Source organism: Anguilla anguilla, chromosome 3 (assembly GCF_013347855.1).
Source record: "Anguilla anguilla isolate fAngAng1 chromosome 3, fAngAng1.pri, whole genome shotgun sequence".
In the NCBI taxonomy this organism is placed as follows: domain Eukaryota; kingdom Metazoa; phylum Chordata; class Actinopteri; order Anguilliformes; family Anguillidae; genus Anguilla; species Anguilla anguilla.
The window spans coordinates 25,287,264-25,310,577 of NC_049203.1; the positions used below are offsets into that span (position 1 = coordinate 25,287,264).

Below are 23,314 nucleotides of genomic sequence, written 5' to 3' on the forward strand. Positions count from 1 at the left end.
CGTCCTGGAAAAATGAGCAGTCCGCATCACCACGGCAGCCGGTCTCAGTGTAGTAGCGACGCACGGCTGAGTCAGAGGCATGTTTCAGATGCAGGGCTTGGCAGGCGTCACATAAAGACAACCTTAGAACAGAGGCTACATCAAACTAATTCAGGAAAAACTTTACCTGTCTAACTAGGGTGATATCCCCCTTTTAATCAGCTTCTCCTTTTAACGTGCTTCTCTGGGCATCAGCAGGAAAACTCTCTTTGTTTTCTTGGGTTACAGGAAAGTGCTGCAGTGATGAGAGTCTTAGAATGGGAACTGGTTCAGATGTGGACAGGAGCGGTTGGTCTTGCAATTAACAAAATCAAATCAAACTCGGGAGTCTTTCTTAAGCTGATTTGTACGTAATGACATTGATTTAACTGAAGGTTTGAATTAATGTAGAAGATAAAGTAATTCAGGGAATTGTTAAATGGTTCATAAGGTTTATGGTTTATGTTGCAAAATGTCTCTGTAGTTAGGCATGTTTGAGTGGCATCACCTCTGTCACAGTTTGAGTCACCGATTGCAGTGTGATTCTGTCCGTTTCCATCTGTGCACTAATTCATGGAGGGGGTGGGGCACAGAGCCTGAGTATGCAGAGAAGTTGAGGTAGAGGTGGGCGGGGCAGGGAATGGTTGAGCTCTCAGAACAGGCTTGGGCACTGTAATGCAGCGGTGCTGATTGGTTCCTGCTTGTATCTCCTTTGCGTCATATAAAAAGTCACAGGGCAGAAACTTCCGGTGCAGCACCAGATTCATCATTCTGTCATCAGTTCTGGTTGGCTGCTCCTTTCAGTGTTGTATGCATTTCCAGTAGTTGAAGGACGAGAGTCATGTTTGTACTTGGCCTTAACAATGCAGTATAGATCCAGTACTAAATCAGTGGCTGTTGATGTGCATTTATTTTATGGACTTTATTTTAGTCTTGTTGTTTCAATGATCTTCTTGCCCATAGAACTTAATGTAGTGGGCGGCAAGTCCCGATCTCACCTTTGCTGGCTATGGCCGGGGATCCATATCCCCTCGCCAGGGAATGACGGGGGGGGGGGGGTAAGCCGGCCAGTTCCGTTGGGCTCATCACTCTCCATCTGCCACTCCTGGTCAGACCGGGCGCCTGTGGATATGTTGAGAATGTGCTGACCTCCTTATCACGTGCCTCCCATCTCCTCCTGACATTGGGAGGAGGGGTTACTGATGGAAGATTTTAAAATTCGGTTGAGTTCGCGGTTGGGAAAAAATGGGGATAAAATAGGGGGTATTATGTATACTTTAAAGAAAGGTCAATAGTTGGAGAAATTGAGCTGAAACTGGTCAATAACAAAAGTACAATGGTCCGAGCAGAACTGCTGCCTAGATGGAATGGAAGCCTTTTTGGTGGCTCTTTGCAACAGCTAGTGACTGCAGTGAGAAAGTAATCTTAGCCAGAGAGGATTGGGTTCAAATGGGTCTGGCCTAGGATGGTGTGGCAAAACCTAGAAAAACATAAATATACAATTGTCTAACGGCTAATAAAATTGAATGTAATCTAGCTATGGGTTTCAATCCTTGGAGGTGAAACCGAACATAGCTCTTCAATTTTTGCAAGGAAAAAGTATTCCAGTCGTCTTGGTTTAATATTATTCTGTTGCAAAGGATGCGATATACAACGTACGTCTCATGCAAGTAAAGTAATGGTAATACCCTGAAGTTTTCAAAATATTCAATGCATGCAGTTTCCCAAGTTACAAATTGTATTTTTATTACAAAGGTCTGTGATTGGCAGGTTTCATGGCATTTTCATTATTATTTTTAGACAAAACAGGATTTGCAAATTGTCCTGCCAGTCCCTAGACCGTAGTTTTCACCATGTCTGTGTGCATGCATAATATGCCCTTTAAAAGTTTTTGTATTTTGTACTTTTTGGTCCAGATAAATTTGTTTTGTCCATTTTGGAAGCCTATTGACCAGGGCAGCAGTTTTTGTTTTGTGAAGACATGTTTTAAGTTTTCAGGTAAAGAGTGTCCCTGCAATTGTAACTTCTATAGCATATGAATAATAAACAGCGAAACAGAACATGAGCAAGAGGTGAATTTCTAATCTCCCCTACATGCAGTTAAGCCGCGTTTCCACCAAAAGTACCCGGAACTACTTTTCAAGGAACTAAAAGGTTCCTTCAGCCCATTGTTGTCTGTGTTTCCACCGCGGTCTAAAGTCCCGCGAAGATTAGGCAAATTAGCCCACTGACGTATGAAAAAGCGACGTTGTCGTCGGTCCATCTGTCCTATGATTTCTTCTGTAACCCCATACTACCACTGAAGTAGCCTACATTATTTTCTAATAACCGGGACAGCCCGGAGGGGTTTATTCCACTTATATACAATGGGTTACCAACAATGACTATGGTTACTTTTGTATTTATTGATTTTTATCGATTTAATCACCTGGAATTGAAATATTCTTCTGCAGCCGTTTGGGCATATTTTACCGTTGTCAAGCAAAACTTTGGTAGTTGAACTTGGACCGTTGTTATGCAACAAATAGGATATAACAGGCCAATAGTCAGATTGTAACTGTTTTATATATCCTCTCAAACACATTCATTATGTTTTTATGTGAACATTCACTTTCATGTCTTGACATCCGAGGCGACAGAATGCATTCACATTTCCAATATAGCCTAACTGGCAACAACAGCAGAAAACATGCACACGTTGTAAACAATTTGCTGTTTGATTACTTTCTCATCGTCAATTCCATATAGGCTAATCGCAAAATGACAAGAATAGAACGAAAACTTGGACTAAATTTAGACCCTAGTTCCTGCGGTGGAAACGCACTGAGTTCCTCAAAAGGTTCCTAGTTCCGGGGTAAAGTTCCTGCGGTGGAAACTCGGCTTTAGTTGATGTGTAGGGGCCCCATGTCTTTTGCTAGGCGGTGAATGTGGACAGAATTGCAGGATTCAGTAATAACAGGGAATCCAGATGCCTAGTGAAGCTCTCAGCTGGCGAACATCCCAGCTTCCGGCTCATCTGAGTCACGCTGTAGCAGCAACATTTTGAAGCGACTGCCTGCTGCAACCCTCCAAAAAAAAAAAAGAACACTTTTTTTTTAACGCTTTCTGTCCCATGGTGTCAGACGACACCAAGCTGATTCATTTCACTGTTTCTAGCTTGGTTATTATTAATCAGATCGTTGTGAATACACTTCCAAATTTATGGACCCCCTTCTCTTTCGTGTCCGATCTCTAACGAGGAGTGTAGAATGGCTTTGACTTCCCATTTGCCTTCAGTGGTAAGGGGTTATTATTTTAAAATAAAAGTTCTTGGGGGATTTTGTTCCAAAATAAAAGTTCAATACAAATGAAAGAATAAAGTGAGTACAGCTAAGAAAAATAAGTGCATGTATTGCATGATAATGAGGAAAATGAAATACTTCAAATAGGGGAGAGAAAAGAAACTGAATTTAGGGGGAAAAATTAGGCTATATAGGACCCTAAATGTAGAAGCTTCTTGGATTGTTAGTGGTCGTGCAGGAACTAGCGATAATGGGCTTGACTGTGCTGTGTCGCAACTAGATGGATAGCATTATACCTCCCGTTTATACCGTTTCATAAATTACATTTATTTGTATTTAAGACTACTAGTATTGGGAAGATTGAGGAGCAAGTGGTCTATTGAGAATTTTAATCTGTCCATTTGCAAAATTTTGGGAGAAACTATAGCACTTTCAGTGTAAGGAATAGTTGCAGATTTCTCATATCAAGGATTACAACTTGTCAGAGCAAGCACCAATGAACATTAGATTAAGAATTAATTCCAAACTAAAAAGCAGTCTTCCAGCTGGTCTGGTCATAGCCTGCCGTCACTGGGAGGTTGGCATTTGCTGTTGTAGGCGTGAATATTTTATTTTCTTTTTTCTTTTTTGCTTCACTGATAGTCTCGAGGCTTGTGAGAATGTCCATATCATAATTTCTGTTAATTGCCATCTGTAACTCTGTCTTGTCAGCCCTTCTGCAGTATCCCCGTATTGCATACATAGCTCTGGATTTTTGGGCAAACTTGTCATCGGAGGTGAGACGTAGCATGTTGAGGAATGATACCAAATCAGTCTTTCAGATGTCCCATTCATGTTAATTCACGGGCAAATTCCACTGTTTTGGGAGTGTCGGTGGGCTGAAGTTGTTTTCTTTTAAATGGAATTTGCCTTCATTTGGCTCGAAGATTCCTCTGCACCACAAACGTAGCGGCCGCAGTGCGCAAAGGCACTCAAAGCTGCACAGCATGTCACTTGTGTGTCTAGACCAGTTCAATTTGCCTAGAGTCACTTGGCTGATTTCTTCAATGGGTTTCCAGTGGGCTTAAACAGCTGTATTTTGCTTCAGTCATGAGTACAAGTTTTGAAGCAAGTAGCAAAAATAATCAATTTTATTATTAATAATTATGGTATTTCTTTGCAAAATTACCAGATGGTCCATGGAAATGGGATTTCTAGCAGAATTTAAAAAAATATCTTTTGTTGATTGTCAAGCTGTTTGTATTCTCCCTTTTTTATCACTTTTAATTATCCTTTAATAGTAGCTGCCAATCCCTCTCCCAATTACGTCAGCTGTCATGCTCTTAGAGTATTGTCAGTCTGCTCCCAGTGTTTCTCCTACAAAGAGGTTGAATTTCTGGCACCGCTACTAGAATCTGAATACATTTATTTGTTTATTTTTAAGTTATGCTTGGCGACAAATGGGACTTCGTACAGAATCGCTTTGTTGAAACGAACGAGTGAAGCTTCGGCCTAGTATTTTACAAAACTGTTTTCCTCAACATTACTATTAGAAAAACATGAATCTTTTTCCTATTGTTCATATTCAGGCAAGAAACTTGTGTAGATGGTTGCGCTCATTTACTTTTGCTTTTAAGTCGACTTGCGTGTACCGTCTTTGGTCGTTGTTAGTCATTTCAGGCTGCATTATGCGAGTGTCTAGCGGTGTTGTTAGCTACCCCAGCTCATCTGTAGCGAGTGGTAAACGCGCTCGTCTAGCGGTGTTGTTAGCTACCCCAGCTCATCTGTAGCGAGTGGTAAACGCGTTCGTCTAGCGGTGTTGTTAGCTACCCCAGCTCATCTGTAGCGAGTGGTAAACGCGCTCGTCTAGCGGTGTTGTTAGCTACCCCAGCTCATCTGTAGCGAGTGGTAAACGCGCTCGTCTAGCGGTGTTGTTAGCTACCCCAGCTCATCTGTAGCGAGTGGTAAACGCGCTCGAGTGACGGATGACTGGCTTTATGGTACGTGCGGATGACCTGCTGACACGAACATCGGTGAATCAGCTGAGGCGAAACGGTTGTAGTAAAGTTCCCAGAATCAGCCGCGTGTGCGGGCGGCCGCAGCGCAGAGTAGAGCCGTGAAAAAAAAGCAAAGAACCCTTGCGAAACCCATGTGGCTGCTGCCGGAAAAAAATGTAGGGGAAACTGCGCCGCCACAACATCTAGCAAGAGTTTCTATTGTGTGTTTGTGTAGCTTCAGTTTTTTTTTTTCTTTTTTTCTTCAACGTGGGCCCATTTTTTCTAATTTATTTTGTCACTTCTTTCTTTGTGCAGCTTTTGGCCACCTCAAGATCTGCTCAACTCTTTATGGCATTGTAAGACCACACAAACAACACTTGAAATACTCTCTGAATGTGGTTTTCCACCAAACTAAAAAGCTCAGTTACCATGTAGCAGTTATTCCTCCAAATTTTAATAATAATGTACATTTTTGTTGTTCATCTATTTTTTTAATTTTGTTTAGTTTTAATGTTGCAATTAACATATAACACAAAATAATATTAATACAGGGAATAATTGCATTTAAAAATAAGAAAAAGAAAATGGGACAGCAGCAACACTGAAAAACAACGCTCCGAACAAGCACACAACAAACACATAACAGTCTAGTATAAGGGTTGATGGCTACTCTCAGATGAACAAAACAAGCCCATACAATCCTACAACAAATATAACACCCAAACTAACAAAAAAAAAAAAAAAAAACAAGTATACAAAACTAAGCTTTTCTGTGCTAAGCATTGGAGCACATTTTATCCAGTAAAAAATCCCATTCCCATTTCATGCAGTATCATTCTCTTTTTCTTAAGAAAGTTAAGAGTCAATTTTAGTGAAACTAGTTCAGTCATCATAAAGGTAAACCTTTTAACACGAGCACAAATTGCATCATTAGCATCTCAAGCTTTGAAGGGGAAGTGCAATAATGGCTGGAGGAAAACTTTCACCAAATTCACAAAATCAGAGCATTTTCATGGGTCACCCTAATGGGCTGTTTTAGTGCATTTTATACATCTGAGAAACCAAACTGGCTGAGAGCAGCAGTTTAAAGTTTATGATCGTACCTCCTGCATTTCCAACTGAAACCACTGCCGTTCCCTTCACTTTGCCATTTGATCAGCATTTACATTGTGTATCTTCAAAATCACCCTGCATCTCCACAAAATTGGCGAAACGGAGGGCCGTGTTAATTTTCTTCCTGGATGGTAAGAAAATGAGACTGCTCGTTCTTCAGTATTTTATCCGCTTATTAATGTATCTCCTGAAGGGAGCCGGGGACACACTTGCAGAAATAAAATGATGCAATTTACATTACATCTCATGCATTAAATATTTTAGTGCAGGTTTTTTTTAAATCATGCAACGCAAGCTGAAAGTAACGAACAGACTCGTATTGCAAAGCTTCACAACAGAAAGTGCAACACCTCATCATCTGCCTTTACTCTGGGCCAGCTCCACTGATTGACAAAGTAAATGGCTTGTATGTGCAGTGTAAACAAGACTTAAATGTTATATTCACCTGGCCTAAAGCAAATTAATTGGATCTAATTCAATTAACAGCGTTTGGAGTTACAGTACAATTCTAAGTCTTCCTTGAGACATGATAAAAATAAATTATTGCGGTGTTCAGCTTCTTTTGAGGTGCTAGTGTATAAGGATTGTTCAATTTTCTTTTGACTGGCTATTCCAAATTGATTGAATTCTTCATGCTTTTGCTCTCTTTTTTTGCTTTTAGTTTTCCAGCACTTTGTATGGAAACACTGTGGATAGCATTTCGCTGAGTGAATGCCATTATTGAAACGATGTTGTAAAACGATGGGCTTAGCTTGATTGTCATCATGCAAAACCTTCCTGTAACTGTCAGCACGGCCAGTGTGGTTCTTGCTTATGGTTATGTTCACACTTGTGTTCACTGCTGGAGAGGACTGTGCTGGGCTGTAGCAACCCAGGTGCCCTCAGACCCAGTCAGTGGGCCCCTCGTGAACCCCAGTTTTGCTGTATAAAGGTACTGTTCTATGAAGGTTTGGAAAGTAGGCTTGTAATTCAGTGATTGCCATCCTGCAGCGAAGTCCTTAACCTGAATTGCTTCAATGAATGAGTCAACTAAACTAAAATGTGGATGTAACTAAACTTTGTATTAATCGGTATTTTTCCCCCTAGTAACCTAGTAGTGACCATTTTCCCATTGAAGAAATGGGGCAGTGGTGCAAGGGAGACTAATTTCAGACAGCTGAGCTGAGGCTGGCATGTGAAAAACGTGCTGTGCGCTATGCTACACTGCGTCTCGCTGTGATGATAAATTCACTCAAATTGTGACTGTGTTGACTGAGTGGCAAAATTAATGCAGTGTGTACATTCAGTGCTTGACTTCACGTTTTCTTCGCTTCCTTCAGTCAGCGTTTCAACTTCAGGTTTCTGCTAGTCTCACAGAGAAAATAAGGATCCGTGTGCATAGTTTATGACTGGATTAAAAAAGAAATTTACTTGGCGGTTTTTAAACCTGTGACATACTGCATGTTTTATCAAGTGTGCGAGTCTCACTCTGTCAGTTTCAACACTCTTTTACTCTTCACCTTAAGCTATTGAGTTAGTGTGCATTGGTCTCTCGGGACATTTGAGCAGTTATTAAAACAAACAAAATGCGTTTTGCTGCTTTTGATGACGAACATTTAAGCTCTGAAGATGTTTGCATCTTTAACTGTTCATGGGAATGGTATATTGGTGATCTTGTGTACACTGCATAGATGTTGTCCAAAGTAGAGTGGGTAGAGGTAGAACTTGTGTGCGAACAACACAACTAGTTTTTTGGAACAGCTCCCAGCTGTGGAACTACTGTTCTTGGGTTTTGCCCGCCATGTAATGGTGAAGTTTTTGTGGAAAGTTGCCTGGAAGGTTTTCCTGATGTGTTTTTAAAAATTCCGTCCGTTCTCCCACTTTCTCCCTCAGGCTGTTCGCTGCTACGATGCTCTCATCTTGAAAGCTGAAGGAAAGGTTGAGCCAGAGTTGTTTTGCCAGCTAGGTCACTTCAACCTCCTCCTGGAGGATTACCCAAAAGGTAAGTTTTATGGCCTTTTCAGTTCCAGTTGAAGCATCTTAATGGAAAAAATGCTGATTCGAGAACAGCTTGTGCTGTAAGAAAGTACAATTTGACCATTTACCTTTGACTAGTGTCCAATTTTGATATCAATTTCTTTTGTCTTTTGTTGCGTGTGTGAAAAATTGTTGCATGTGATAAACCTTTGATAAATTTCTCCTCTAATATTTTTGGGTTTATGACTAAAGCTTTTTTGTTGAAACATTTAGGCCTAGTTGTCCTCTTCTTTCTCATTTATACGGTTTAATGGATTCTGCCACACTGGTTTGCTGCCGTTGTCTAATGGTGCATGAATCAGTTATGTTTTTTAATGGCATTTTCTGAACCAATATGTCCAGAATGTCCTTTATTGCTGGGAAAGGGCTGGTTCTACTGTTTATACAGGGTTTTAATCTGGAAACTTTTTCAGAAAATTTTGCAGTTTTGAATCTGGGGTGGGGATAATGTGAGAGGGGATGGTGAAATTGGCTGAACTGCAAGTGGCATGTGGTAATAAATACACAATGTATCTGTCGTAACTACACTTACTGATAAACAAAATGTATCTCTGACCTCAACCAAAAAGCTCACGCTGCCACTCACTGAGGGGAGTGCTTCACTCCGCAGGTGTCTTCACAAACAAAAAAACAAACAAAAAATAACCCAACACAAGTATTTGAAAACATTTCAGGTGTGAGGATGAAATTTAACGGATTTAAAGTAAATCTCTTGTCCTGTCCGTTCTAAAGGAAATGATGTGACAGCTGCTGGAGGTTTAGAAAAGTGATTGTAAATATCAACAAAATATTTCCATCTAGAGTCACTTACTGAGTGTTTCAGGGGGTGGTTACACCATTGCGACATGCCAGAACATCGATGAATTGGTAATGTAAAAATTGACAGCCAGTCTGCAATCTTGGAAATTAATGAAAATAAAATTACAATGAGTGTTTACTTGCCAAAATTTCCAACTTAAGGCCACTGGTACCAAGCCACCAAGAGAGTTTGTCTCTGCTTGCAAGCTTGGGACTTTGGAAGTTGGACAGCTAGTGAGTTCAGGAGCTAGAACATCCTCTCTGTTTAAATGTAATGTGGATTTGCATTGAATGTGAAATGCATTTTAAGCTATTATTCTAGCTAGCCTATATGTCTTATCAATCAAAAGTGGGGGGGGGGGAGACTATATTTAAAAAAGCTAGGCTATATAAAGAACCAAAGAAAATGTACTGTGGTATTAAGCCTGTTTTATTGAGTTGTGATTTTACGTGTCTGAAGCAACAACATTCTTACGCTGCCCACTTAAAAAGGATACAATATTGCTCTTGTAGAGATCATGTTTGCGGGATTTGCATTTTGACTAATCAATAGCATGATCTGTTAGTGAGTTGCTGGTCAGAAGTAAACTTAAAGTGAATATCCATTGCCGGACATGCATGGTGGTGTCAAACCGCCTCATTTAAAAATCACAGGCTATACCAAAGAAAGTAGCATTATTTTCTTAATTATTCATTTTAACAAAGGAAAGTGCAGTGATGAAGTTATACAAATCTCTGAGTTTGTCAGCTGTACAGGTATGGACCTGGAAGAACCATAAAAAATTGCACAATTTCACAATCCTTATTAGCCTACACAATAAAGAGATAATCTTATTATCTTATCAGTGATGCAAGAAATGAGCATTAATAGGAAATGAGTCACATTTTCCATTGGAGAAAAAAAAAAAAAAACTGGATATACCGCTTTTCCAAAACTGCCTATTGGGTCGATAAGGTGAGGTGCGGTGGCCAGTGGTTGCAGTGTTGTCAAACCCTGATATGTGACCTGATGTGAAGATATCACTCGCTGCTACCTTGGCGATGAAAACAGAGCAATGGAACTTTATGACTGAAATGACTCCACTGTTGAGGGCATTTGAATTGACCACTGTTCTTCTTAGTCAATCTTTGCAGTGTCTGTTGTGACTGGGATCGGAGTGCGCCTGGGAAATATTGACGATGCGGGTGACGCTGCACTAACCAGTGCAGTTGAGAACGAGAAGACACTGGCGCTCGGTCTTATTTGTTGTTTCCAGCTAGACAAGCTAGATCCTCCCGATGAAACACTGATGCCACTGCTTTTGGCATTGTTCATTGACCCAAGGTTCAGAAACCTTGACTTTCTCACAGAGCTAGCGTTCTATTGGCTGCAAAGAGAGCTTGTCTGCCATACCTAGCGAATGTGCACACAGAGGAGGAGGAACGAGAAGAACAGCCTCCGAAGAGAGAGACCAAAACTGAGTCGGGGTCAGACCCCTGCGCACAGAAGCTCCCGAGAAGACACCACTGAGCGTGAAATGAGTCCGTTTGTCCGCAGAGCCGGGTTGAGCCTCTGATGTGGTGGAAAAAAGGGAACACAGAGCGCGCTAATGTGTTTAAGCATAGCTGCCACGTCTTTGCCTTCCAAAAGGGTGTTTGGTAAGGCAGGGCAGATCGTGAATCATTTCAGGTCCCGTCTGAAACTGAAGAATGTGGACGGAGTTCTCTTTTTGAACAAAAACGAAGATGCTTAGTGATGGATATGACGGTGACATTCTGTTTTTGTTGTGTTTTGTAGTGACTAATGTTGCGTAAGAAAGCTGTTGTCATTTCTGCTGTTTTTGTTTGATTGTGAAAATAATTTTTTTTATTTGTTTCTATGATAGCCAGCAAAATCAAAGCTGTTTGGTTTCTCGATCAGAGATAAATCTATGCTTGTTCAAAGAACAGTTTTGCATCGCGGTGACTTTCACTGCATTTCACAGTTCTTTAACTCAACAGGGTATTGTTTTCAGGAGATCTCTTCTAATGCCATGTCACTTCTCAGGTGCCAACGAAAAGTGCAGGCCGTGAACTTTGATGTTTTTGAATATTGAACTGTTGAATACATATAGCCTTACTGTTTTCAATTAAAATAATCAGTTTTTATTGATATTTTCTGTAATCCAGCGCGCTAGATTTGTGTTTACGACTCTAATTTGAAGGTATACCTCCATATCGGGTGATCGGAATTGCAGCCCTTTTTTAAAGCATAGTCCCCCACCCCCCCAGGAACTCATCCGGTCCTTTTTTTGGTAACCAACCAAATGAACTGATTCGTATCTGAGTGAGTCTGTTTAGTGGGCTACCAATCGATAGAGCTGACTTGCAGCAAAAACAACAGACGTTTGAAAGGACATACTTTACATCAAAATGCAAATTTTTTTTTTGTTTTTCGGTTATATATCTGAGAAAAAGTATGCATCTTTATTTTGTGGCCTAATGAGCACTTTAAATCCCCCACAAAAAATCACCAGAGGGTCATTAAATGGTGGTAACCATTAGTTGCTCACCTCATTCAGAACTGGCTGAACTGAATGAGGACAAACTGCATGACCTCACAGAACCCCTCACAAAAACCCCTTGGGAGGTTCACACTGACATGAGTGAAAGTCATTGTCCACGGCGGTGGCAGCAGCCCGGCACAGGGCCAAGAAGAATGGAACGCTCTGAGATTCGGAGGCGGGGCAGCGTAAAATATTTCTGCTTTGACAGCAGCACTTGGAACTATTTTCAGAACTAGGCAAACTGAAGAGATTGAAAGGTCTGCTTATCAGGTTTCTTCATAAGAATGTGTTTAATCTACTGGTACAAAACAAAAACATGTTTAAGTTCTTGGGACTCTCAACTGATCTTGTGCCAATAACTGTCTGGGAGTATTTACTTTTGTTTGCTAGTGCAGGCAGCTTCAAGGTTCATGTTTTGGGTAATTGTGGGGGGGGGGGGGGGGACTTCTTTTTCAATCTGGGTCAATTTTCTGAGTTTTGGAAATGAAAAAAGTGTATGGCCTGGCAATGCTATATGTTGTGTGGTGCAGGTTGTAGGCCTATATGGTAAATATTTAGCATGTCCTTTGTGGGAACTTAGGCTATGCAGATCAGTAGTGCACATTGATTTTTGTGAATCCAGTAATAAAAGGCGATTATTTTGCTCTTCCTGTACCTTAACATAAGGTACTTCATAAAAACCTATTTCCTAGTTTTTAAAGCATTCTTTTGCAGTGGGAGTCTGTGTCCACATAGTTATTCAGAAATTAATTTGTCAGTCAAATTGAAAATGAGAGCCCTTCGATGTAATTCAAAGATGTCTGGTTCTGCTTGAACTTGTTTAGTGCCTACATTTTAAGCATTTGTCCTGAATGACTATTTGTTTTTTTTCTCTCACAGCATTATCAGCATACCAGAGGTACTACAGTTTACAGTCTGACTACTGGAAGGTGAGTGTTCATTTGAATGTCTTCGTGTGCGGTTAAAAAATGGATTCCCATTGGAAACATGAGTCAGAAATAGATTGCATGGCAGTGCATTTGGACCAGCATAGTATGGCTTTCTATATAATGCAAAAGGAAAGCTTTTGAAAACAAAACAGATGTCTGGCTGTTCTTTGTGGCATTATTATAGGTTTTCAGGACAGTGTGCCACTGACATTGCTTATATTATTTCAGGAGTGAGGCTAAGAGATGGTCTGACTCAAGACATGGCAGAGGGGTATACTGCAAAGCAGGATTAAACACTTATGTACCCAGAACTTTCACAGATGATCATGAAATTACTACCGGCACTTACATCACAATCTACTCTTGCACCCATATAAAATAGACTTTTGTTTAAAAGCCTTTTTTTAGCCAATTTAAATTCTATTTTTTTATTTTACCAACGGTGACTCGAAGTTGCTTTTACTGTAGGTGGCCCACCAAAGGTTTTAGAATGCAGGAAAAAACCCCAAGTTAGCCTAGGTACCATTGTTTTTTAAATACTGTGTGGCAATAATTTGTTTTTATCAGAATGCCACAGCATTATTTGTAGCTTATTTCATCCCACTAATATGGGCTACTGTTACAACTGTCATAAGAAAATTATGAATGGCATACTCTTGTGTCTTTATTGTGAGTTGGCATATTATGGCAAAAATTGTTAATTTTATCAGAACGCGAGTGAATTAGTGTAAAACGCAGATTTTGAAATGTCCTGCATTCCAAGTTTTGAAACAGACTACTTGTTAAATCCTGCATGGAGCACTGGACTGAACATCATGATTTATTATTAAATTGTAGTTATTGGATTTGGAGTATATAGCCTGCATGTTGCATTTCATTCATTTCATTACATTTCATTTGACCTTTAGCTTGATTTTAGATAGATAAGTAGATGGATAGATAGATGGTTTATTGTCCCCAATCAGGAAATTATTCGGCAAGGAAAACATGAACACGTTGAATCGTACATTAACAGCAAATATTGATATCGACAGAACATTGAGTTGAGATATTGAACTGAAGTTACACCGAGATCGGTGGTGAGACTTGTTAAGTTTCTGTATGGCGGAAGGTACAAAACGTTTTCTGAAGAGAGCCCTCCTACTCATGGGTGTTGTGTATCTGCGATCCAAGGTGAGAAGGTTAAAGTGACAGTGCAGCGGAGGTTCTGTGTCATGTACAATTGTGTGTGTCTTATGTGTTATGGCTGTGGCGACGAGACTGGATTGGTTGGGAGTGGGTAGACCAGTGATTTTGGTAGCTGTGTGTGTGATTGACAAGTGTTTATCCCTCTTGGTGACTGTAAACATTGGAAAAAACAAGTGGTCCTGAAGTTAATGAATAGTAGTCTGGCGTAGTTTCCCGGTGTGTCATGTTGTTGTAGCAGTGAGTGGAGGAGACAAGGCACTGCGTTGTACCTAAAGCTTGTTTAGTGTGCATATTTGTATATTCCAGTTAAATTTATTTTTGTAGTTCAGTTTGGCTTTTAGAATGTCATTCTTACTAGCGCTGCTGATGGTTTTAAGTGCTGTCCAATTCTGCTGTTTGAAGGCTTGTTCACATTTATGAAATGGATGTTTTATTTGTGGGATAATACAGGGTTTCAAATTAGAAATGTAACTAGGTAATCGAGGTAGAAGAACTTGATGTTGTTTGTGCAAACAGAACCACATTTGTTCATGGTTGAAGGCATAGTCGCAATTCATACAAAATGGTTTTACCTGTATAGTGAAATGAACATAATTTTATTTTCTTTCAAAACTGTTTTGAAAAACAGGCAGAAGTTCTGCTTGCACTTTTGCTAAATGATAAATAGGCATTGATTATGCCTCAGTAATGTGATGTTGTGGAAAGGCATGTCACAGAATGTAGGCCTACTGCTTTCAGATAACAGGCTTACTAATTCAAACCCAAGCGTTTCCATATGCTTCAATTAGGCTATTCTACTTGTAGATTCTTTGACATTACTGATGGATGTTTCAGCAACTGTTTTTTCCAAAATAAATGCACGCTTTTAAAGAGCTGCTACCAGAAGTCCCTGGCAACCATCTCTATCCAGGTTGACAATGACAGGAAGTTTGGGGTTTTCTTCTTGAATTATGACTGTACGCCTATGTATCTTGCCTTCATTTTGGAGGGATTACAAATGTCAGCTTTTTCTTGATCATAGCTTCCTCAGATCTAGCCATGTGGCCAAAAACTTTATTGGCTGGCTAAAATGCAAACCACCATTTTAACTTATTAACTGGCCCCACGTGTGGCTAGCTTTGCAGGGCAAATGGAAACGAGTGATGTGCAGGACTATACCATCGGCGGTAGCCTAGATTAAGAAATCAACAAGGATGTGGTTACTCTGAGCCACAAGCCCTGTGTGTTGACATTCAAAGAAGCCACTGTTTTGAGAGCAGGTCAGATGCTGTATATCTCTGTAAAAAAACATTTATTTTTTCTATACTGGCAGGGATTCATATGGAGTAATAGTATGGTCCCCATCAAGATGGTATGTGCAAGACGTGCAAACTCGATTAGCATTTTGTCAGCTACCTTGATGATTTATACAAATTAACAAAACTGCCCCAATGTTCATTAATCTTTGTTAAACAACAGCATAGAACTGTGGGCTCTTAAATAGAATTCGGTTATAGAAATCCTGTAAGGAAGCTTGCCTTTGTATTTCAGTTTTGAGTCGTGGACTGTCTTTACTAAGTGCAGCGAGAATCACTGGTGAGTAGGGTTGGGCCGATGTAAAAATTTTCAAACCGGTTTGATATTAAGCCAAATACCGGACCGGACCGGTAATACTGAATTTTACCACTAGGCGTCGCACGTGACTTAGCCGCTCCCGAGTGGAACATAACGAGAGCCCATGAATGAGAGTGCAGTGGCTTTACCGTTGTCAAGCAAAACTCCGGTTGGTAGTTCTATTTGGACCGTTGTTATGCAAAAACTCTGGTTGGTAGTTCTATTTGCACTGTTGTTAAGCAAAAACCTCTGGTTGTTAATTCTATGAAAACAATGATGCTATCAAAAAAAAATAGTTCCTTCTCGTCTTATACCATACAATTAGCACCAACTGTGGTCATTTTTGTCATTACATTATTTAATAAAGCTGCATGAAACCATAAGTCAATCAAATTAATCTCCGTAGCACTGTCTTGCTTTTTAAATGGTGTGGTCGCGCACTGTATACTTAACGTCTTTCTATGAACCTCTGAAATGGGTTTTGAATGCCAGCTAGCTTTATTATTGGTTCGCCATCACTTGTCACCTAGCCAATATTAAAATTCTTGATTTTAGGTCAGAATGATCTCACTGCATGCTTGTTATCCCGGCTAGCTAGCTAGCTAACTATTGAATTGTATTCAAAACAGCGGTTACTATAAACGCAATCATTCACAAACATACAAATGAAAATGTGTAACGCCTATTGTACTATCCAAATAAGGGACTATTCCGTTTTGTAAAGCTAGCAACAGTAACTAGAAATGTGATTCAACATTGCCATCAATTGTGAAATTGGACATTGAAAACGGGAGGGGATGTAACAACAATTCAAAAGCAAAAGTTGCTGTTTAAACTGCTTTAGAATGCTGGATTTTGTAGCACATTGGTTTTAGAACTGTTAAAAAGCCAAGGTGTCCCTTTACTGAGAAATAATGCCCACCCTTGGACCAATCAGAATCGAGTATTCAGCCAAGCCGTTGTATAATGAAATGAAATTGGATCTCCTTGTTGCCGGTCTCGGCACTAAATTGCGCACGGCCTGTCAATCCGTGCAATCCGTGCAAAATGCAATCCGTGCATTTTTTTTTTTTTGCGCACACACTAGTGGCTCCGTTTATAAACAAACATAATATTAGTTAATCACGTGGTCATATTGTTTATTACTAATGCAATACAAGTTTGATTTGGCGCCGTCGGCACAGGTTGCTGATGTAGGCTACTTTTTAATTTGCCAGTAGGCTACGTCTCATAAAGACAAATGCCGGTTCAGTCGTTTCGCATAAAATCAAACCGGTTTAAGCTCCTACACCCGACCGGACCGGCAAAACCCGGAAACCGACCCAACCCTACTGGTGAGTTTCAGTGGTTGAATTTAGGTTATATCTATCTTGTATCTTATATTTATATACCTAGTTAGCGCATAACAATCATATCAAATTTGCCAAATCAAGACTTAAGTTTATTGTTGCTGGAGGCTACAGCCAGCAGTACTCATAAATATTACCAACCAAAGAGCACGTTCTTCACCATATAAATTTTGTTTCATTGTTTATGTTTCACTGATATCATTTAACCTTATAGTCGGGGACATCGTTTTTGTCCATATGGTTAGTTTAAAATGTAGTGCCAGAAGACAACCATAACAATCTTTTTTTCTTATTCAACTTTTTATTTATTTTTTCAACTATTTATTTCAAAATTTGATGTTGATAACATAGTTGAACTGTCTTATGACGTGGTTGTTATGATTCCCTTAGCTACCGCAAGTAGCTAATGTTATATGATAGCTACGTTAAGCTATGATAGAATGATAGCTTAAACATTAACTAACTGGCTAATTATTGTTAACTTAGCTAACGTTAGCTACCGTAACCAAATGTTAACGTTAGCCAACTTGTCGTTAGTGGTCTCTTCGGCCTGAAGTTGGCCTGTTTTCTTTCCTGGGGGCTCCACTCCCACAATAAATCTCCACATGGCCGTGTTTGTTTCAACCTTGTTTCAACTGCCGGGATGACAACATGTAGCCTACCTCACGTACTGTAGCAAAATAAATTGTGCGGTTTGATGACTGACGCAATTACGTGCTACGCACAACACACGCAGCATGGCAGATCTAGCAGATTGAAGTGACAGCAAACCAGCAGCTTTCTCCAGCGCATGTACGAAATTCATTTTTTTCTACTGGCCAGAGTGGCGGGTGGTCTCCATAATTTACTCGCCAAAGACTAAATTTACCCGCATTTAGCGACTGGCGAGTGTTAATTTTGGACCCTGGGTACAAGTGACAAGAAGTGGCACTGTGCTGTTCGCCTTTATTGATCGCCATACAAGGTTCATGTAAAGTAGCTAGCACAATCTGACAGCACTAACCCATAAAAATGTACTGTGAATGGTACTTGCTCAATCGAACGGTTAATGTGAAAAACATTCGATTACAGTCAGTGGCACCAAATTTTTCTGTCACACCCTCAATACATTTTCAACCAACTGCCATATATGAGCGCTTAAAATCAACCAAAAAATATAGTTCGCCAAGTTGCGCCGTGGGTCTGGACAGTTTAGTGCTTGTTAGAATTCAAGCTGATATTATTGATGATGAAAATTATTGGACTTTGTTTAGATTGCTTTAACCATGGCCCTGAGTGAACTGTTAAAAATGTATATATGACTAACATATTCTTTTCCCTCCACTTTTTTTTCCAGAATGCTGCCTTTTTGTATGGCCTTGGGATGGTTTACTTCCATTACAATGCATTTCAGTGGTAAGTACCGTTTCTTCCTTGGCTGTAAGTAAATATTTTGAAAATGCATCCTTTAGTTTGCAAAACCCTTGTAAGCCATTACGGAAACATTTGGCTTTATACTATTTAAATTGTAATTAAGAGTAGGGAAAGTTCCACGGATATTGTGACTTGTGGTCTGTTACATTAAGCTAGTTTCATAGGCTGTAGAGGTGAACCAAAAGGCCAGTTTTTCAACATTTTTTGTGAAGGTGTTACGTGGTTCATTTACAGGCCTTACATGCTTCACTTTGAAATGCGGAGAAATTGCAGAACACACGTATGATTTGACCAAGCTGTATTTTTCCCTAGTTAATCAGGACTTGCTGATTTCCTCACCCATAATGTTATAATGAGAGATGGAGAACATGGTTATGTCAGAGTCTCACACTAGGGCTGGGTAATCGTCTATGTTTATCTTGGCCGAATATGGCCCACAGGGATCGCCGATTGTATCGGCCGGGAGGGTTGGCACGGGAGGTTGGGTTTTTCATGAACAGATCAGTTTTGCGATTCGTAATTTTGATTAATAATTTTATATTTTAGGATTTTTTCTTTTAGTCTCTAAAGCCACCAGTGGCTTTGTTCCACATTTTAACATGTTTAAGTTCTTGGGATGTTAGATGACCTTTCATTGTCTTAAAGACAATACTAAATGCATTGTATGCAATGGCCGAGCTGCTTATTTACAACCTGTCATAAGCAAAAGCCTATGAGCTTATTGTATTTTATTGTTTTGGCTGTGTTCCGGCCTCTTGGTGCAGGCTTTTACAGCCTATTATACTATACGCTCTAAAAATAGAATATTTTATTTGATTGATGAAATCGATGAAAACCTGCCATTTAATCGATCAATTGCCCATCCCAGCTTTTAAACATTGTCCCTTCATAAAGCACTGCCACTAACAACAGTGATATATGGTATATTTTTTAATGATGGTATGAAAATGAGTGTGCCACCCAATCCTAATCTGCATTGTATTAATATCAGTCAACAATTTTCCATCTTTTGGTTTCCCGTGGGCTTGGACAAAATACAGGATCTCTTGTAATCAGTGAAACCTGGTTTGTGCCTATGAAATGCTAGAGGGAGAGATTATTTGTGAAAGTAAAAAAACTTTCACATCACAGCAACCGTTTCAATTGTCTGTGTCGGTCACACTTAAAAAATGCACATGATGCTTATGGTAATTTTTGTAAGCATATACATGAACTTGCAGTTTTATTTGGACTTTAGAATTTGTCCCATGTGAATAAGTCACCTAGAATCTGAGAGCTGACCTTGGAGTGTGCAGTGAAGGAAGGGATAGCCATTTTATTATGTCCTGTGTAAGTGAACCAGGGTATGATTCAGTGTCATGAAACTAAATTAAGAGTGCATTATTTGTGAATGAGTCAAAGAAGAGAGAACATAATTATATGCAAAATAGTTTTGCATTTAACTCTGTAGAGCACTAAAATATATATATATATATATATATATTTTTTTTTTTTTTTTTTTTTTTCAATTCATAAATTCCTTTAAAATTACTGTTGAATTTTACACATTTAAAACTTGCTATAGTGTGTTGATATGGATGGTCTTTGGATTAGGATTACATGCGTCATGCTGTAAACTGCTCATATTCCTGCGAAAACTGTAAGATGTCTTGTTTTCGTCTTCCATGCAGGTCAACATTTTTAAACATGAAAAGATTTACCATTCGAGGCCATTTGATTAAAAATAAAATTCCAATCACGACAGCAACATTGGGGAAAGATTCATGTTATGGTCTTGATTGTAAGCGTGTCAATGCTTTATTGAATACATTTTATTCATAGCATCACTATACCTTCTAATTTCTATCTTGAACCAACCTGGGGAAGGCAATTATTGAGAATAATTGCCATTGCAGTAAGTTCGACTGTAGGGTAGAATGTAGAATGTAAATGTAGGGTAGAACCTCAGTGCGAGACTAACCAAGTGCACTCAAGGTTGAGCACTAGTGACCTGTCACTGTGCGTGCATTAAGTGGTGCGCGGGGCATAACAAACTGTGGTTAGACTCAGGGAAAATATCCTTTGGCTTGGACCCCAACATCGCTGCTTGCAGCTGTATTAATTATTATTATGAGTCATTATTAGTATTACTATTATTACTATTACTACTAGTGTTATTATTTGCCCTAATTTCTACCAATAATTTTCCTCCAACACAGATGCTCTGATGGCTGTAACTTGAGCATCCTTATTCCTTGTCATGTTGACATGCTGCCATACTGATCTATCGACTACACCCTCTTCAAAAACCTGTGAGGCATCTGCTAGTGTGTGCTAATTTTCTCAGAATATTCCCAGAAAAGCTTTCTAATGAAGATTTTGAGAACGATGGAGCTTGCACCCTGTGTTGCCTGAATGCTGTTTAATAAGTAGTTAGGCCCTTTAGGCTGTGAAGTAGTGAAGATGACTACTTCCCTTTCCTGGTATTTACTACTGTAGGTCCCCTTTTTCCCCCATCTAGGCCAGTGCAGCCCTCCTCTACTGATGCCCACTCTGGACAGAGAAGGTAGGCATGAAATGTTGGTTTTATTAGGGATTCTTAGGACTTGGCTAATTGTGGATGTTAACCACAAATTAAAAAAAAAAAATAATTTTTAAAAAAGAAGGAAAAAAAAAAGAAGAAAATTCTTGCAAGCCCCAATCTGGACACAGAACATAGGTGTTCATAGGCACGATGACTTTAAGAAGCTATGTTTGCCTTATTGTCGATATTGAGCACTAATACATAACCAAACTTTTAATTAATATTGATAAAATTCATGTTTAACCGTTTCTCTTAAGGCCCATGCTGTCCAGACATGCAATGCTGCTTTCATTAGGAAAGGTCTGGCTGACAATTTAATATTTGAAAGAAAATTCCATGTTTAGTAGTTCTGCTAAATTTGGTTGATAGCAGTTACTTGAGCGTTGAGTCTACTTGCATGATGTTGTTGGGATGTACAGGCTGGGTCAGCAGCAATGAAGGTGGGTGTTGGTACAGCAAACTGTCTGTATTGCTGTGCTAAAATGTCACTCCATTGGCAGCACTAATAGATTACCTATGCCAGGCAAATTACCTATTATTGTGACCTGGTAATATGTACAATAAAACATGTGTCCATATGAAAATATGTAAAATCACCTAGCAGGTAATGTTTTTCCATAACTGTCCAATGAGTGAACTCCACATGTTATCCCGCCACCCCCCAGAGCAGGAACTCACCACCCTGGGTCAGGCCTGCTGTGTAAACAGTACTGCAGATTTTACTTGGCAGAGGGAATAAGACGCGCATTGGAATGTGAACACTCGCTGCAGTACATAGCACCTACGTTGTAAGAGTGATTTAGGAAGGCATTGTATGGACTGCATATTCCAGTAGGTGGTGTTTCCTATACTTATTTTGCCTTATGATTATAAGAGGTTTATTTCTTTGCATAGGTTGATTGCTTTTTTGAATGCTCAGGGCAGTGTGTAGTGTAGTCTGAATGCTCAGGGGAGTGTGTAGTATAGTCTCAAGTACAGAATTGTATTTATAGAAATTGGCAGCAATGTGTGTGTAGACTGCTGACAAATTAAATGAAAAACCTGAATAGATGAGGGAAAAAAAACATGCAGATGCTTTCATACAGGTGTACTGCATGATACAATTAAGCAATTGACATTCTATCATGCTCTGTGGCATGTATAAAAATGCTGGCCCAGTTGACCTTTATTATGGACTAAGATGCCGAGAGGAAAAGATCTGAATGACTTTGAAAGGGGGTTCAATATTGGATGTCAGGAGATTCAGTCACAAAGACTGCTCAGCTGGCTAGTGTTTCATCTACATTTATATTGATGGGAAAGACATCAGTAAATCAGGTCTGAAATTGTGGTCAGATTATTCTATGACCGTGATGCTCGTAAATTTGTGCGATGTGTAAGGAAAAACAGAAGAGCAACTCTTCCTCAGGTGACTGAGAATGTCAATACAGGAATGTGAACAAGAACAGTACGTCCACTACTACATACAGTGATATTATAGTAGAGTTGCAGTGCATAAACCCGTCATTACAAAGACAAATGAACATTTGAGAGTTCAGTGGTGCAAAAACCATGGGCACTGGTCCCCTTACCGGGAAGGGTCACTGCAAATCAATACAAAGATATTCTGAGTGATCACCTTTATCCTATGATGAAACATTTTTTATCCTGGTGGGAGTGGTCTCTTCCAGGGTGACAATGCCCCCATCCACAGGGCACGAGGGGTCACTGAATGGTTTGATGAGTATGAAAATGAGGTGATTTGTATGCTGTGGCCTTTGCAGTCACCAGATCTCAACCCAGTTGAACACCTATGGGACATTTTTATCCGACGTGTTAGACAGTGCTCTCCTTTGCTGCTGTTTTTCATTCTTACACAAACTACTACAACTTTTATGTTCTGGACAGATGTGTGTGAAATTAGGTTACAACATCTGGGTGGCTAATTAATTTTTGCTATCTTCACTAGCAGTATGCCTGTCCTTCTGCATTATATTTTAGCTAATGTTGTGTTTTGTTTATAGCCTGTCTGATGTGTGATTTGTAGCTTGTAAACACTTTCTGTACTAATGAATGTTTTGACAAATGGCTACAATTTGAGTAATGGGCTCAGTAATTATCTAATTGGCTTGTTATTTTAAATATGAAAGGATGCAAGTAATGTTGTGTACAGTAATGAGTAATGGAAGTGAGTTTCTCTAAAGGGATGTACTTTCTCTTTTAACACCCACAAAATCATTTCTGTTTAATGAAATTCAAGTTCTAAAACTGAGTAATGCATTTAATTTTTAGAGATTACCAAATCTGTTACGTCTTCCACAGAACTTTAGTGAAATTGCATGTAGCTGGTCTGAAGATGCGTGCATTTTGCGCCACTGGAAAGGGATGGGCTTGTCATGCTCTGTTGGAAAGCATACGTGTGTGTGCGTGCTGCACACAGTGAGATCAAAGGCTTTGAGGTGTGGTCCTTTACCTGGCCCTGATGTAGACCAGGTTACCTATGCATGTGACAGAGTGGAGAGCATTGCCATGGTAACACCATTTTTATCTAGCAGATATATACACACATGCAC

General features: G+C 39.7%; 1 protein-coding gene across 7 annotated transcripts in view; it reads left to right on the forward strand.

The window, feature by feature from the left end:
• The window catches only part of LOC118224327 (lysine-specific demethylase 6A-like), an 84,328-nt gene that overhangs the window by 13,527 nt on the left and 47,487 nt on the right, over positions 1-23,314 (forward strand). For 4 of the 7 annotated variants that reach the window (XM_035411749.1, XM_035411752.1, XM_035411754.1 and 1 more), the window contains exons 3-5: positions 8,261-8,369; positions 12,607-12,656; positions 18,123-18,181. In XM_035411749.1, the coding sequence (XP_035267640.1) occupies positions 8,261-8,369; positions 12,607-12,656; positions 18,123-18,181 (218 nt within the window). Of the gene's footprint in view, positions 1-8,260; positions 8,370-12,606; positions 12,657-18,122; positions 18,182-20,699; positions 20,745-23,314 lie in introns of all 7 variants that reach the window. The other 3 variants (XM_035411748.1, XM_035411750.1, XM_035411757.1) reach the window with 1 other exon arrangement.